The sequence below is a fragment of the Ambystoma mexicanum genome, chromosome 7p (assembly GCF_040938575.1).
Source record: "Ambystoma mexicanum isolate Mex_15411 chromosome 7p, UKY_AmexF1_1, whole genome shotgun sequence".
NCBI classification, from domain to species: domain Eukaryota; kingdom Metazoa; phylum Chordata; class Amphibia; order Caudata; family Ambystomatidae; genus Ambystoma; species Ambystoma mexicanum.
Genome location: NC_090939.1, coordinates 777,205,301 through 777,219,238, shown reverse-complemented (window position 1 = coordinate 777,219,238; position 13,938 = coordinate 777,205,301). Strand labels below are relative to the sequence as shown.

Genomic DNA, 13,938 nt, shown 5'->3' with positions numbered 1-13,938 from the left:
AAATAATTCATAGCTCACTCCATTCAATAAATTGCGTGATCGTGGCCATGGCATTTCTGGTGGAAGACAATTTTGCCCGAAATAAAAGATTTCAATATTTCCGGGGTGCTACAGGAAAAAAAGAGTAATCGATTGTTCTCCTACATATCCATTAATAAAAATACATCGTTTTTTTCCAATCCAATACTCCCAACTCTCGCCACAATTTAAACTTTGTGGGCAGAAATGGAAGTAGTAGACCAATCTAATAATCAGGAAATCAGTGCAGATCAATTAATACATAAACTGCCGGAGGGTGGGCATATTATAACAAAACAACAAAGCCATATCAAACATGTACAGCAAAGTTAAGGTTTCTACTGAGAGCTTCATAGAAAAAAATAGAAGGAAAAACATCCAGGGTACTATCATTGTGACGCGTTCGCCCTACTTATCCTTGATCTCGCCACTGCTCTGACTGCACTGTCATCTCGTCCACCTCATTTGCCTTTTCTCAACCCTCATACTTCCAATATACGCCCTCACCTCTCTAACCGGACTCTGCCCTTCAGCAGTTTCCCTGCAGTATCCCACCTGTGCCATCTACATATCCCACATAGATTGAGGCAGCAAGAAAACACCAAGACAGATTTTTTGAAAGAATTTAACAGAATTAAAGGGGTATTTTGTTGTATTTATTAAGGATAGGTGGGTGGTGGGGCAGGAAGAGTGTCTCAACCAGAAATGCTGTACATTATATGCATCAGTTTCACATATTAGACTGACACTCTTCTATTGGACTAATGGCTAGTGTGGTTGGCCAATTGTCTCTTTTTGTAGCTGCCTTTTCTGTCTGATCACTACATAACTTAGTACTGTCTATGAAGCGCCATGAGACCTTTAGGTAAACATCTACTCTCTAAATAATAAAATAAAATCACTACCACCCAGCAAGAGTGTTTTAATGTTGGGTGTAAGGGAGGGAAGACTCAGTGGAAGGCGAGTAGGACAAAGAGCGGCATCTGAAGGTAGCATAGGGGGTGAAGAACCGAGATGGAGTAGTGCATTGGATCAGAAGATGCAGGAAGAGGCAGTGACAAGGGGTAGAATTATCAAGACATGGGAGGAGATTTAGTTGAGTCGCAGTGACAGTAGGAGGGATGGCTTGACAAAGGACTTGAGGAAAGGAAAGACTTGAGGAAAGGAAAGAGAAAGTCTGGGGAGGGGGGCCAGCACAAAAAAATACCCTTAAGGAATACATGTTTGCACTGGTGCATTTTTTCACCAGTAAAAATAATGTGCAAAATAGTACTGCATCGGTGCAAAGTTTCAACAACGAGGGTGACCTCCTTAGTTACCGCTGCCAGGCAGGAATTTTCAAAGTTAAAAATCCCCTTATCCTGCAATGCTTTTGAAGGTGGTGTAAATAAATATGGTTTAGTTGCATTTCATTATGTAAAAGTATTTTTTAAGGTTTTATCTTATGCTGCCTTGGTGTGAAAGCCAGTGGCTATGTTCCAAATCATCTCCAAAGGGCTGCACAGTTACCAAGTAGAGTCATATCAATGTAGCCCCCCATGGTGAATGAAGCAAGACCACTGCTCTGCACAGCTTTAAGATGGCTCACACCTCCCAATGATTGGTTAAAGATGGACCTAATTGGCCAACACAAGGCATAAGAGATGATGGAGGGACGAAAGAAAAGCCTCCTGGTCGTAATGACGTGTTCGTGTGTCTAAGTCCCAGGCTTCAAACGAGCTTGAAGCGCTTTGAAACACATTGTGTATAGGCACTACATAAACAAACGATCGTATCATATCATAAGACAACTCTGGCTACTGCAGCAATCATTGTGAAACTAGCAGGCCACATCCAGTCCCTGGTGAGGGTTCTATGTTCATTCATCCCCGGAGTTTTTTTGCCAAAAAAAAACAATTGTATTTGGTTGGGGGGGTTATCCCCCCGAACCCTGCCATTGCCTTTAATGTATTTTCTATCCTCCCACGGCCCCTAACCTTATATGCCATAAACACACCCCATAATCTTCAATTCGTTTTTTTCAGCCAACATTTTTCTGCCAAAAGTGGTAGAAATGAAACAGGCGATGAATGAACGTTGTACCCTGGTGAGATACCAATACATGTTAGCTTGCTATCCTCTGACCTGTAATGACCAGGCATCAACTTGTGATGGTGCCCTGGTGGATTCACAGCACATATTTATCAATCCCAACTCTTAAGCGTCACTTTTTCCTTCGCTCCATTTTTCTGAGCAGACAAATAGCTTATGTATGCCGAGGGTTACCGAGACCAGACTATGTAAATGGAAGGCATGTGCAAGGCAATGGGCATCACTGGCAAAGCCGAGGCCTCTGCATCCCCTGGAATGCGGGGAAAGGTGCAGCAATGGGCCCTGTGATGCTACACAACAGTCCCTAATGGGGGCTGCAAAGCCCCTGCAACACGAACAGCTCCACAATCCCATCACACACTGTTTTCACTTGCTTTGGGTCTATTTCTACAGGGATTTAGGCATGCTCCCCAGAAAAAGCTGAAGCAAGCCCAAATTCCTTTAAGAAACAGAACCAAAACACACGTAAACTTGCAACGATGTGGAGTAGGTCAGCATGATGCAGACACATTGACCAGACCTCTTATGCAGCTGCATGACAACTTGAAGGTAATTAAAACCAAAAGAGTGCTTGTATGTATGCATGTTTCAATGTACTGGTGTGCGTTTGTGGTTTGGGAAGGGGGGGGGGGGGGAAGTGTACGCAGTACATATTTAAAGTGGCAATGCTTTGTTCAAAGTCATTCAAGTACGTATTGGAAATTATGGGGTGGTTGTGTCCCCAGCTTCATAAAAGTGATTTACAGGGGCTGAGGCTATGATGATAAGATTGTGGCTGCAGCTTCATGAAAGTGATGTAGTGCCCAACCCTGCATAGATGGAGGGCACAACTGCATGAAAGGGACTTACAATGATGAATTCTGCAGGCACAGACATGATCAAAAAGCTGTAAAAGGCTCCTTTGTACGGTTTGTGACATGGCACCTGCTGGATATTTTGTAGCATTGCTCTAGAGAATGAATTGTGTGTCTTTTTACCCCATTTTAAAAATCGTGCTGTCAAATTTCCACACATTATCTTAAGTGTTCTCGTTGTGAGCTCGACCCCACCCCTAACTCTCCTTCAATGCTATTGGTTGCGAATACCATTTTTAGGAGATAGTAAACACCTCTCCACTAAAAAGAATCATCTGCCACCACTAACCTTGAATTGTTTACAACGCTAATCCCCTCTCAGGTGCTGCTCAGTCCCAGGACACCAAAGCTGCCTCGCTACTGGCATCCATGTAGTAGTTTTACTGGCCACGCACAGGCAGTTCATGACAAAACCCCATATGCTACTACAGCTAAAGAGCATAAAAAAGCCATACTGGCAGCAAAAAAAGAGCTATGACCAGAGGATCGCAAGGGCAGCTTCGAGTTCGAGGGAACTGTTTAGGATACTTAAAGAACTGAAGGACCCTTGTCCTATTCCATCACATGTTACAAAGGCTTCTAAGTGGTGTCTAACCATCCAAGACTCCATGACAAACAAATACAAAAAAATCCAAAAGGACATCTCTATGAAATCCAGACCAGATCAAGGAGCTCGTTTGACCTCTGCACATCCCAGCACTTGCATGGGCAATCCAGAATTTTTCAGCCTATTAGTGAGCAGCATCTGGCTAATGTACTATAAAACCTACAAATTGTGAGGGGGATATTTGCCCTGCCCTGATCATTAAGGAGCGTGCCCCGCAACTTGTTCCAGTGATCACAAAGTGCACAAATGCTTCATTCAGGGAAAGCGCTGTGCCTGCTAACATAAAACAGGCCTGTATCTCACCGCTGATAAAAAAAAGAGAGTCTAGATACAGTAGCACAACAACAAATTGAGGAGTTTCTATATAAATATAAGATCTGGGAACAAAATCTGGCTTTTGCTCTGCCCATAATACAGAGTCTACTCTCCTGGAACTCAAATCCAACTTCTTTAACATATTTAATAAAGGGAGCAAAGCCTTGTTGGTGCTGAAGAGGGAGGATGAGAACGTGCCCTCTGTCCCGGAAGACCCTCTAACAGGAAGAAGCATCTGCAACACTATGGCCGCCGTTCGTATGAGCTTACACCTATTCCCACTGCTCCCACGATAGATATGTATCACGATAGATACCCTCCCAGCAGACCGTATAATCCATCAGTAGTGTGAATCTTACCCAGAGTGAAGGAGGAGACACAATACGGAGCTGGAGATGGTTACATGGACAGACTTGACTAAGCCCTAAGAAACTCAGCCACTTGTCGTTAGAGACACCATGACGACTAAGCTGCGTCAGACATGAAGCACACTTGCTATCAGCACACCCTGGACACACACACACACACACACACACACACACACACACACTCAACTACACGAAAAACACAGGTATACAGCTCTATAGTTATTTCACCGTTTAGGCCTGCTACAGCACTGCAGTAATGCAAGAAGAGTTTGTGTAAATGCTTGCAGACGCTTATATGCAGATAATCCCATGGTATGGCAGGAGCACTCACGAGACCTGACAGCCATCACATACTAACCTACAGACTATAAGAAGATGTGAACAGTAGAAACCAGACTGTGGCTTAGGAAAATTAGTAGGTTGGAATCAACGTGGAACAGGGACCCCAAGCCTCACAGTCGCGTGCAAGCAGAACCGTTGTGGCAGGAGCGAAGCTGTCACCAAAGTCGCAATGTTGCAAATGACATTCCTCACCCGAACCAATGAAACACCGGCTGCAGGAGAGGTGCGCTCCCTATAAAATACAGAACAAATCAAGATAGCGGGCTCATAGACGTGGTCTCCAAGCACGTGATCTGGCCAAGCTGTGAACCAACTAAGGGTCCCGCGCATCAAACGAGCTAGAGCAGGTGGAATAAGTTTCCCCTACATTGCCCCCAAGCTATGGAATGCACTACCCAGCACGCTCACAGCAGAAACCTCTCTCTCTCTCTGCCTTCCGCAAAAAACTAAAAACCACATTGTTTAACTAACAATGTCTTCCCTCTAGTTGTCTACTCTCCTTTCCTCCTCTCCTGCAACTGCAATTCTCCTCTTGTAACTAAGTAATGACTTCAGTGTTTGTACAATAAGTAATTTCCAACTTCTGTAACAAGCGCAGCGATGCCCTCTGGGCTGCCTGTGCGCTAAACAAATGTGAATGAATAAATAAAATAAATAAGCAAGCTAGCGGAGCTGCCAATATTGGTGTCTGGGAAGAGCAACCTGTTCCGCCGTCCAGACAGTAGCTGCAACAAAGATGTTACATCTACGCTACAGTTCTGCGTTGGGAACCAGGGCGCGCTCATTGCAGATATGGACTACACTCTGTTATAACGCTGACATACAGTTGCACCTTGCAGATACATAATTGCACAAGGCAACAATCACAGGTGATCCGCGGGGTGGGAACACAGTTAGTCCCAGTCTTGGGCATTCGTAGCTCATCCAATCATAACCAAGGCCTCTAGGGGTGGACAGTGAGGGTCACTGACCAGTCAGGGCTTTCTCACTAACAAATTTCAATTAACAACTTTTTGGGAATGGCCAAGTGTACCACCTGACACAGCTTCATCCAATAACACCACACACCTATAGGCTCCTATACGGGACCTACTACTCAATGATCTATCCTGAGTGAAGATAGGTTTTTGAAACGATTCCCAAAAATGACGACAGCTGTGATATCAGATGGTATCAAAACTGGCCTGCGTGGATGTTCTTCCATGTATGCGATTCCTGTGGTGCGTTTATTATAATAAACCACAATAATTCCTCTTTATTAGGACAAAGGGAATGAGTTAGGCCTTCCACAGACTCGCACCGTCGGGCCCCCAGAGTGGCTCGGCCGGACCAGGTACCCTGCCCCTAACAGTGCCGTTGGATCTGTCTGCAGCGTTTGATCTTGTGGATCATTCCATCTTTGCAGACAGACTCTGCAGTACAGCGCACTTCTCAGTCGCAGCAGCAGGCTGGGTACATTCATTCTTATCAGAACGCAGGGCCAGAGTTTTTTCTCAGGATTCTAACGCAGAGGTGTTTCTCGTCTCTTACATGTGCCTCAGGGTTCTTGCGTGTCACCAACTTTATTTAACATCTTTACGCTTCCATTAATCGAACTGGATGCTTGCTTACATAATTTATGTAAATCATACCGATGACACACAGTGCCTTCTGCCACTGTTGGGTCAATTACGATGCAGACGCCTCCTCTCTTAATCATACCTATAGACTGATCCAATCTTGGTTGCTGGCAAATATGTTAAAACTCAATGATTCCAAGACGCAACTCATGGTTGTTGGTACGGCATGCCAGCTTCGAAAGCTGGGCCAAGAATATGGTCCGCATAGTGGAGGGACTGCTCAGAACAGACCATGGGCCTCATTACGAGTATGCCAGTCTGGGACCAACGGTGCCGGTAAGCTAACAGCACCGTTGTTACCAGACCGGCATACTCCGAGTTCTGCGAGCGGGTGCCTTTCAGCCCGCCAGGTCTGACCTAGCGGGCGGAATGGCACCCGCTCGCAGACCTTCATGGTAGCACTGACACCATTCATAATGGTGCCGGTGCTACCGTCCTCCCCATTCCCATTGAGTCCAATTCGGAATGGGGAGTAATTTTTTCCTGGCGCCGGAAAAAAAAATGACTCAGGCGGCAGCCGTGCCGTTTTTACTGGCACGGCTACCGCCGGAGTTATAATGAGGCCCCATGTGTCGACTGCACGCAAAGCTCTACACTGGCTCCCTGGGAGCAATCGCATTCTGCTTCGGGTACAATCCATCTCCTGTTGCATTTATGGCCAAGGGCCTGAGTACTTGGCTAAATGTCTTACATGGCTCCCAGCACATAGAACACTACGGTCGAACAACACCTGCTTGCTGGCAACTCCATGCGGCAAGCTCTCCTGTGTTGTGCGGGGGTCTTTTTGACACACAGCTCCTGTACTATGGAATGCCCTTCCCTCAGATTTGCGAGTTTGTTTGTTACTGGATTTTAAACAGAAATTGAAAACCAAACTGTTTTGCTGACTCGTTACCTTCTGCTCCGATCTGATATAGACTTCCGTCTACCTGCCTTCTCGTTGATTGTTTTGTCATGTGACGCGCCCCCCTATGCTTCCGCCCTTTTTGTTTCATGCTATACAAATAAAAACAAAAAGGCACTGGTACGTTTGAGGAGCGCAGCAGGTGTTAACCCCTTATTTGTATGCTAGGTGAAAGATGTCCGTTTTGATTCAAAACATGCTTTATTTATCGGACATTTGTAAGGCGCCTATACACAAGTGTTTCCAGGCACCACAAGACAAAAGGGGGTGAGGGAAGCCCAAGGGAGAAAACAACAAGAAATGGTTCTACTAGGCCTTGTGACATTCAGACCATGCAAATGCAGTGACAAAAAGCACAGGGGGAGGAGGCAGGTCTAGGACGAAGGGCTGTGAATATGGTAAGGGGAGAAGTGAAGGAAGGCTGGGCAAGTACAGAGGGGAGCCAGGAGAGCAAGTGCCAGGGGTAAGGGTCGGCTAGTGCGAGGACAGGGTGGACCTGATTCAGGCTAGTCTGCGAAGGGTGTCCAAGGGCAAGTGCTGGTTAAGGGGTGCTGGGGTAGACTGGGTGAAGGAGTGCCTGGCCCCTGTAAGGCACATAAAAGGGACCAGGCACCAGTCGCAGAGGCGGGGGAAATTAACAAGGGAGGGGGAGAGGGAAGGAGGAGGAGAAAAGGAAAAAAGGAAAAAGGCTTGAAGTTTCCAGAACTTAAAGGAGATCCAGCTGAAGTCAGAGGGGCAGGAAGGCTGTTCCAGAGGGAGGCGCCTGCCGAAGAAAGAACTACCCCACACTCTCCACTTGCAGAGAGTCTTGAATTTGATCCTTGCAGCCACCGGGAGACAGTGGAGAGATTTTAGGGCTGGAGAGATGCAGTCTCTGGGCTTGAAGCCAAGGATAAGTCTTGCAGCCCCATTCTCGATTAGTTGAAGAGGGCGAAGGGAGGAAAGAGTCAGATCGAGGAAGAGGCTGTTGGAGTAGTCCAGCCTAGAGAGAACCAGAGCGCTGGAGACATTGAGCTTCTGGGGAAAGGCAAGTTGGATGTAGCGGGGGTCTTACATCTAATGCAGCACAGCCCTGTGACATGATTATCTGCATCCATGGGGGCACAGGCCAGCTGTGAGACTGGCAAGGCCTGCACTTCAAGAATATTGGTGAGGGGAGCCCCTTCAACAGGGCTCACGAGGAGGCCCCACATTTTGTGTTTCGCCACGCCACTGGTGGGCATGCTGACACTTGGAGGGGCATTGAGTGCTCACTCGAAGCCCCAGCCGCGACCTGCTTTTGAAAGCGGTTCTCCAGACCCTAAAATTTTAAAGGGGGTCTCTACCCCTGCAGGTACCCTAACTGGCAGCATCACAATGTCGCTCTGGATATGAGGTTAAGGACCCACGTCGTCGATTAAAAGGTTGGTGGTGCCTGCACAACACGCATGTAGGTACCCTTGTGTTGTTGTCCTGTCCTGCTAGCCATCTATGAATCTATGTGATCACTGCGCCACCCATAATGTCGACAATTAAATTGCTGACTCCCACTATGGCGCGGCGATCGCATAGATCACTGTGCGCTGCATCCCTATAACCGCCCCCCCTACCCAATTACCTTTTTGGCAGCACACCATTAAGTGTGCCGGCGTGTCTCCTCCGACCCTGCAGCGTCAGTTCTCGCCCACTAACGCAGGTCTGAACTGGCGTCGCAGTGTCCTTTTTTCTTTATTGTCCCCTGCCACCATATAATGGAAGTGAGGTACACCCCCGCAACTGCCGCCCCCTGTTCAAACGGATTTTTGAACTCTGTCCTGGAGGTGCAGAGGTTCAGAAGGCCAGCCTAGTTTCTTGGAACAGGGTAACCTCTGGACAAGCCATACCAATCAAGGTAGCGATCGCGGCAGTCAAGACTAGGTCTCACGAGGGGTGAGGGTGACTGAAAGCACACAAAGCAAGGACATTTACAAATGACTCCAAGCAGGTGTTATATTAAAAATATATACACACTTATTACAAGGCCTTTGTAACATTGACCGTAGCGAGAAATCACAATAAAACTCCAGTAAACCAACACATACCAAACCAATACAATATGTATACAAATACAAACGAGTCTAACGAGTTAGTCGCAGTGCGAATAATAACTAGACCCAGTCTGCCTTCAGAGGCCCCTAACTAAAAGGAAGTCCAAGCCCTACGAAGAGTGGAGCCTTGTGCTCAAAAGTACCTGCACACGCTAGTGCTGACAGGCAAAAAGGGGAGTCTCTTCGAGGGAATCAGGCAGTTTAGTTCGGTAAACAAATGAAGATGAACAGAGCTCCGCGACTCAAGCGCAGCCTCCACTGTGGGCAGAAGCAGAGCGCGAGTACGGAAAGGCGTGCTGTTAGACAAAGCGGGGAAAAGCTATGGGCTCCTGCAGGAGGGCAACCAGTTCCTAGCGATGCTACTCACCGGTCCCCGATGCAAGCAGACCCAGGCTTCTCCGCGTCAGTTTCAGTGCTGGCAGGTTCAGATAGGAGCAGGGGACGTCTTGTCGTCGTGTAGATTCCGCAGCAGCAGAAGTTGAGTTGAGGACATCCCAAACGCAGTGAACCAGCACAGTTTGTTACCACTGCAGGGCAACGGAGCGGCCGTGTGTATTTCAGCCAAATGTACACTACTAACTTCAGACCTGGGAATGCCAAGTGTACGAATTGTGTGAGAGTGACAAGGACTCGTAATACAACACAACCTGACGGCGGTTACAGAGCAAGGCTCCTGGGTAGGCTGGTCAGTCTGCTGGATGGCCCAAAGACACTTCCGAAGGCTTACGTGCAGGAGATGGTGAAGATGCCGAGAATAGTTGTTCCCACTATTCCAAGGGTCGAAGTACCAGTACAGGCCTTCTCGTTCGATCCGAGATAGAAAGGGTTTCACAAAGCGACAGCAGTGCAGAGGAGCAGTCCTTCAGCGGGTCACCAGCGATTCCTCGGTTCAGCCTCGTGGTTGTAGGATACTTGGCTCCTGTATTCCTTTGTTCGTGAGAACTCAGGAGATAGACCTGGTAGTGTCGTTTCTAGCCCCCTCTTATCCACGGTTCCCTTTGCGCCAAAATGGAGCGGACACAATGGGAGATCCGCTCATAAAACACTCACACCATCTGTGGACCTTATCACAGACCATGGGGGTCCCAGGCATTCACACCACCCTAGACTCTCTGGCGCCCAGGATGTGTATTGGGACCAGACATCCCAGCCCCCAACCTGGAGGCACACACAGGCCGGCAGAAGCCCACGAAAGCATCTGTGTTTCATGGGAAAGTACACGCCCAAATAAGGAAGGCCCCGGGTCGGCTGGGGGAGGTGAAGAGGGCAAGACGGTCAGCGGACAGGACAAAGAGCCTCGTGGTCTGGTCATTTTGGGAGCCAGGCCACCATTTTGGCCTAAGCGTGGGAAACACGCTTAAAACGCCAAAAGGAGCTCAAAAACACAAGAAACGATCGCTGCCACCAATCCCGTCCGTGATTCACTTGCACCGTTCATTTAGAATCCAAAGAGAGCATATAGGGCCTGTAGAAGACTAGAGACCCAAGAGAGCAGTAACTTAGCTTACAGTGCCCTCTTGTGCCATGTTGCGCGAAAGCTGCAACATGATAAAGAAACTACGGAAAACAACGTTTCCCGGTACTGACTGTCTTAAGGGCATGTCAGTTTCCCCAACAATGGAGCGAAAGCCCAGAGGAGTGCGGCAGAAGGCTGCACTTCTCTGGCAAAGTCTAGATCATGGTGAAAACAACAGCAAAAAGTTTAGGGGTTGCCACATGGAAGGAAAATTACCCACAATTAAGAAATATTTCCTAACACCCCCCACTACAACGACAAAGGGGAGGGGGGACACCCCTGCAACCATTAGTCGGTGTAGTAGGGGAAGGCATGTTATTACCATGCAAAGGCACTGTAATTAAGGAATCGTAGCAAAATGTCGCCCTCACAATTACAACGGCCAAAAATGCCGATTTTTTTTACCCCTCCTTACACCATATATATATATATATATATATATATATATATATATATATATATATATATATATATATATATATATATATATATATATATATATATATATATAGTGGTGGGGTATAGAATATATTATTAATATGGCGGGGGGGGGTTCCCCCCCCCACGCATATATATGTGGTGTAAAGGGTTTTAAAAAAAGTCTGCATTTTCGGTCGTCGCAATAATCACATAGATCCGTAATTAACATGTCGTAATGTTCGGGGCGACATTTTCATATTATTCCCCCCAACTATGAATGCTGATGGAATGTTGGTGCATGGAGCGACTGACAGCTTAGGAGAATGTTGATGAATGTTTGTCTGTGAGTGTTCCGATGGTGTCAGTTGGTGACCTGAGCTGGTGCAAGAGGATGGGCGGTCTCTTATAATGTAAATAGTTAAGAGTAACTGGAACAAAGCAGCAAGTACATATTCATAATAAAGCATACCTGGTCTTTGATAGTAAGTGGCTTGCAGCTGGTCTGTGTTTGAACTACATCTATGCCCACGAATTACAACACCTTGCACATGGTACCTTTTACCCAGAAGATCTCACGGTGCCTAAACCTCTCCAGGTTCACCTACCCCCAATGACGTGTGCCTTTCTTTTACACCTAAAGCTAAAATCCACAAGGGTGCCAAAGACCAGCAAAAAAAGTCAAGGAAACGTGTCAATAGGTGGCCAGTCAACTATAGTTCAACGTAGCTGGAGGTCGCGTTTTGAGGATAATCATGCCGGTCTAATAACAATCACATGTAAATAATTTATTTTCATTAAAAAAAGCATTTTGTGTAACGCAACCCAAAAGGTTTGTTATAAGAACAATTTGTCTCCGTGATTCGACCCGGATACCTAAAACAACTTTTCTGGGAGGGAGAGCTTTACCATTCTAAGATGGACGCCTTGACTACAACCATTGACCGCACTCTAGTTTAAAACAAACGCACTCCAAGTATAACATAACGACCCAGCAGGCTTCACGTCCATAAAGATCAGACACGAGGGATACAGCGCCTCCCTTCGACCACCAAACTATGGTGTTCAAAATGTTTACCTTGCTGATGGCGAAGCGGTCCCCACACGGGCACGGGTAAAAGTAGGTGTCCGTGTCCTCGTCGTACTCGAAGTCTTCAATCTCTACCTCATCGTGAAAAACAGCCATCTCTTAACAGGAAAATGTCTCACCCTACGCGGCTTTACGCGTTTGCTCAGTACATTTGCCCGGTGTTCTGTAATATTTAGCACCCCATTACTCTACGGCATCGCCCTGTGTTCGGCCCCACCTTTTCATCGCTGATTGGCTGCATTAAGCCTGAGTGAGCACCGGCCCAGACTAAAGCAGCAGAGTATCGAGCTGCCTTAGTTGTATTAATAGATAACAAGGATTGGCAATGCCAATCGTTTTGGCATTTACTATTTTTTTGCATTTATGGGCACTGTTACATATCACCCTCCCATGTGTATTGCCCCTTAAGGGGATGTGTCCCTCTCACGTGTATTGTCCCTTTGGCCCAAGCTAATAAAAGGAACCCTGCAGGCACGTGCAGCAGAATGTCTGCGGACTCCAACCATGGAACATCTCCTCTCTCATTGTGGGCCTGCAGGCCTACACCGTGTGATCACGGTCCTGCGGCCCTGTCCATACATGCCAACCCTCCCGATTTAGGTGGGAGAATTATGATTTTTCAGTGAAAAATATTGCTATTTTTCACAGTCTCCAGCCAAAAACATACATGCCAAACCTCCCGATTTAGGCTGGAGACTCACGATTTTTAGGTGAAAAATATAGCTATTTTTCACAGTCTCCCGCCTAAAATAACTGTAGCCCCAATAGTTCCTATGGGGAAATATGCGTCTCCCGATTTCCCTGTGGAAATCTCCCGCCCAGGTGCATCTGAATGTTGGCAAGTATCATAGCTCTCAACCATTTGTGTTGCAAAGGCGGGTGAAATCACCCGATTTTGTTTTTGGCGGGTGAGACGCCCATTGAAATCAATGGGAGTGCTGGAGGCTTGGCGGGTGAGTCAGCCTTTTACAAGGCGGGTGACACCCGCCAAAAGCGTGTGAGTTGAGAGCTATGCATGTATGCTAAAATAACTATAGCCCCAATTCATTCCTGTGGGGAAATGTGTGTCTTCCGATTTCCCTGTGGAAATCTCCCTCCCAGGTGCGTTTGAATGTTGCCATGTATCCTGGCCTGCAGGCCCCACTCTGTGTAACCAAGTCCTTGCTGGGTTGGGCCCACCAGACCAGCCTGGTGCCCTGGGTCCAGCTCAGGCACTCACCATCCTCGATGCTCCAGGCATCCATGGTGCTCCAGCACCCAGGCTGCGTCCCACAGCCTCTCAGGTCCCTGCCCTGCAACCCCAAGTCCGGGTGACCCCGGCATCACAGCATGGTGCTGGGCCCCCCAGCACCAATGAGGCCGGCCGTGTGACCTCCGCCGGCCCCACAACAGGCACCAGGGTGCTCGTGCGGCCAGGGAGGGAGCCAGCCTGCAACCCCCCGCGGCATCATCTGCCGTGGGTGGAGGAAAATGGTGCAGCCGCGAAGAGGGAACGTCCTGCTCGGGATCAGGAGGTGAGTGCCTACAAGCGGCAACATCTTCCCAAATGGTGCCGCCGCCGGGGCCCCCACTGTGATCCTGGGCCCGGCGGTGACCTGAATAGGAGTGCTCCGGTCGGGAGCGTGGCTGCAGTGCTCTAGTAGGAGCAGATGGGGAAAGCCGAAAGAGCCCCCACTATGATCCCAGGCCTGGCAGTGAAAGGAAAGAAGTGCTAAGATGCTCCAGAGGGAG

At 47.8% G+C, this 13,938-nt stretch overlaps 1 protein-coding gene across 1 annotated transcript in view; it reads right to left on the bottom strand.

The window, feature by feature from the left end:
* Positions 1 to 12,697, bottom strand: part of DPH3 (diphthamide biosynthesis 3) — a 77,636-nt gene extending 64,939 nt beyond the window's left edge. The window contains exon 1 of the mRNA XM_069636910.1: positions 12,196 to 12,697. Coding sequence (XP_069493011.1) covers positions 12,196 to 12,303 — 108 coding nt within the window. The 5' untranslated portion in view covers positions 12,304 to 12,697. The remainder of the gene's footprint in view (positions 1 to 12,195) is intronic.
* Positions 12,698 to 13,938: the final 1,241 nt, after the last annotated feature.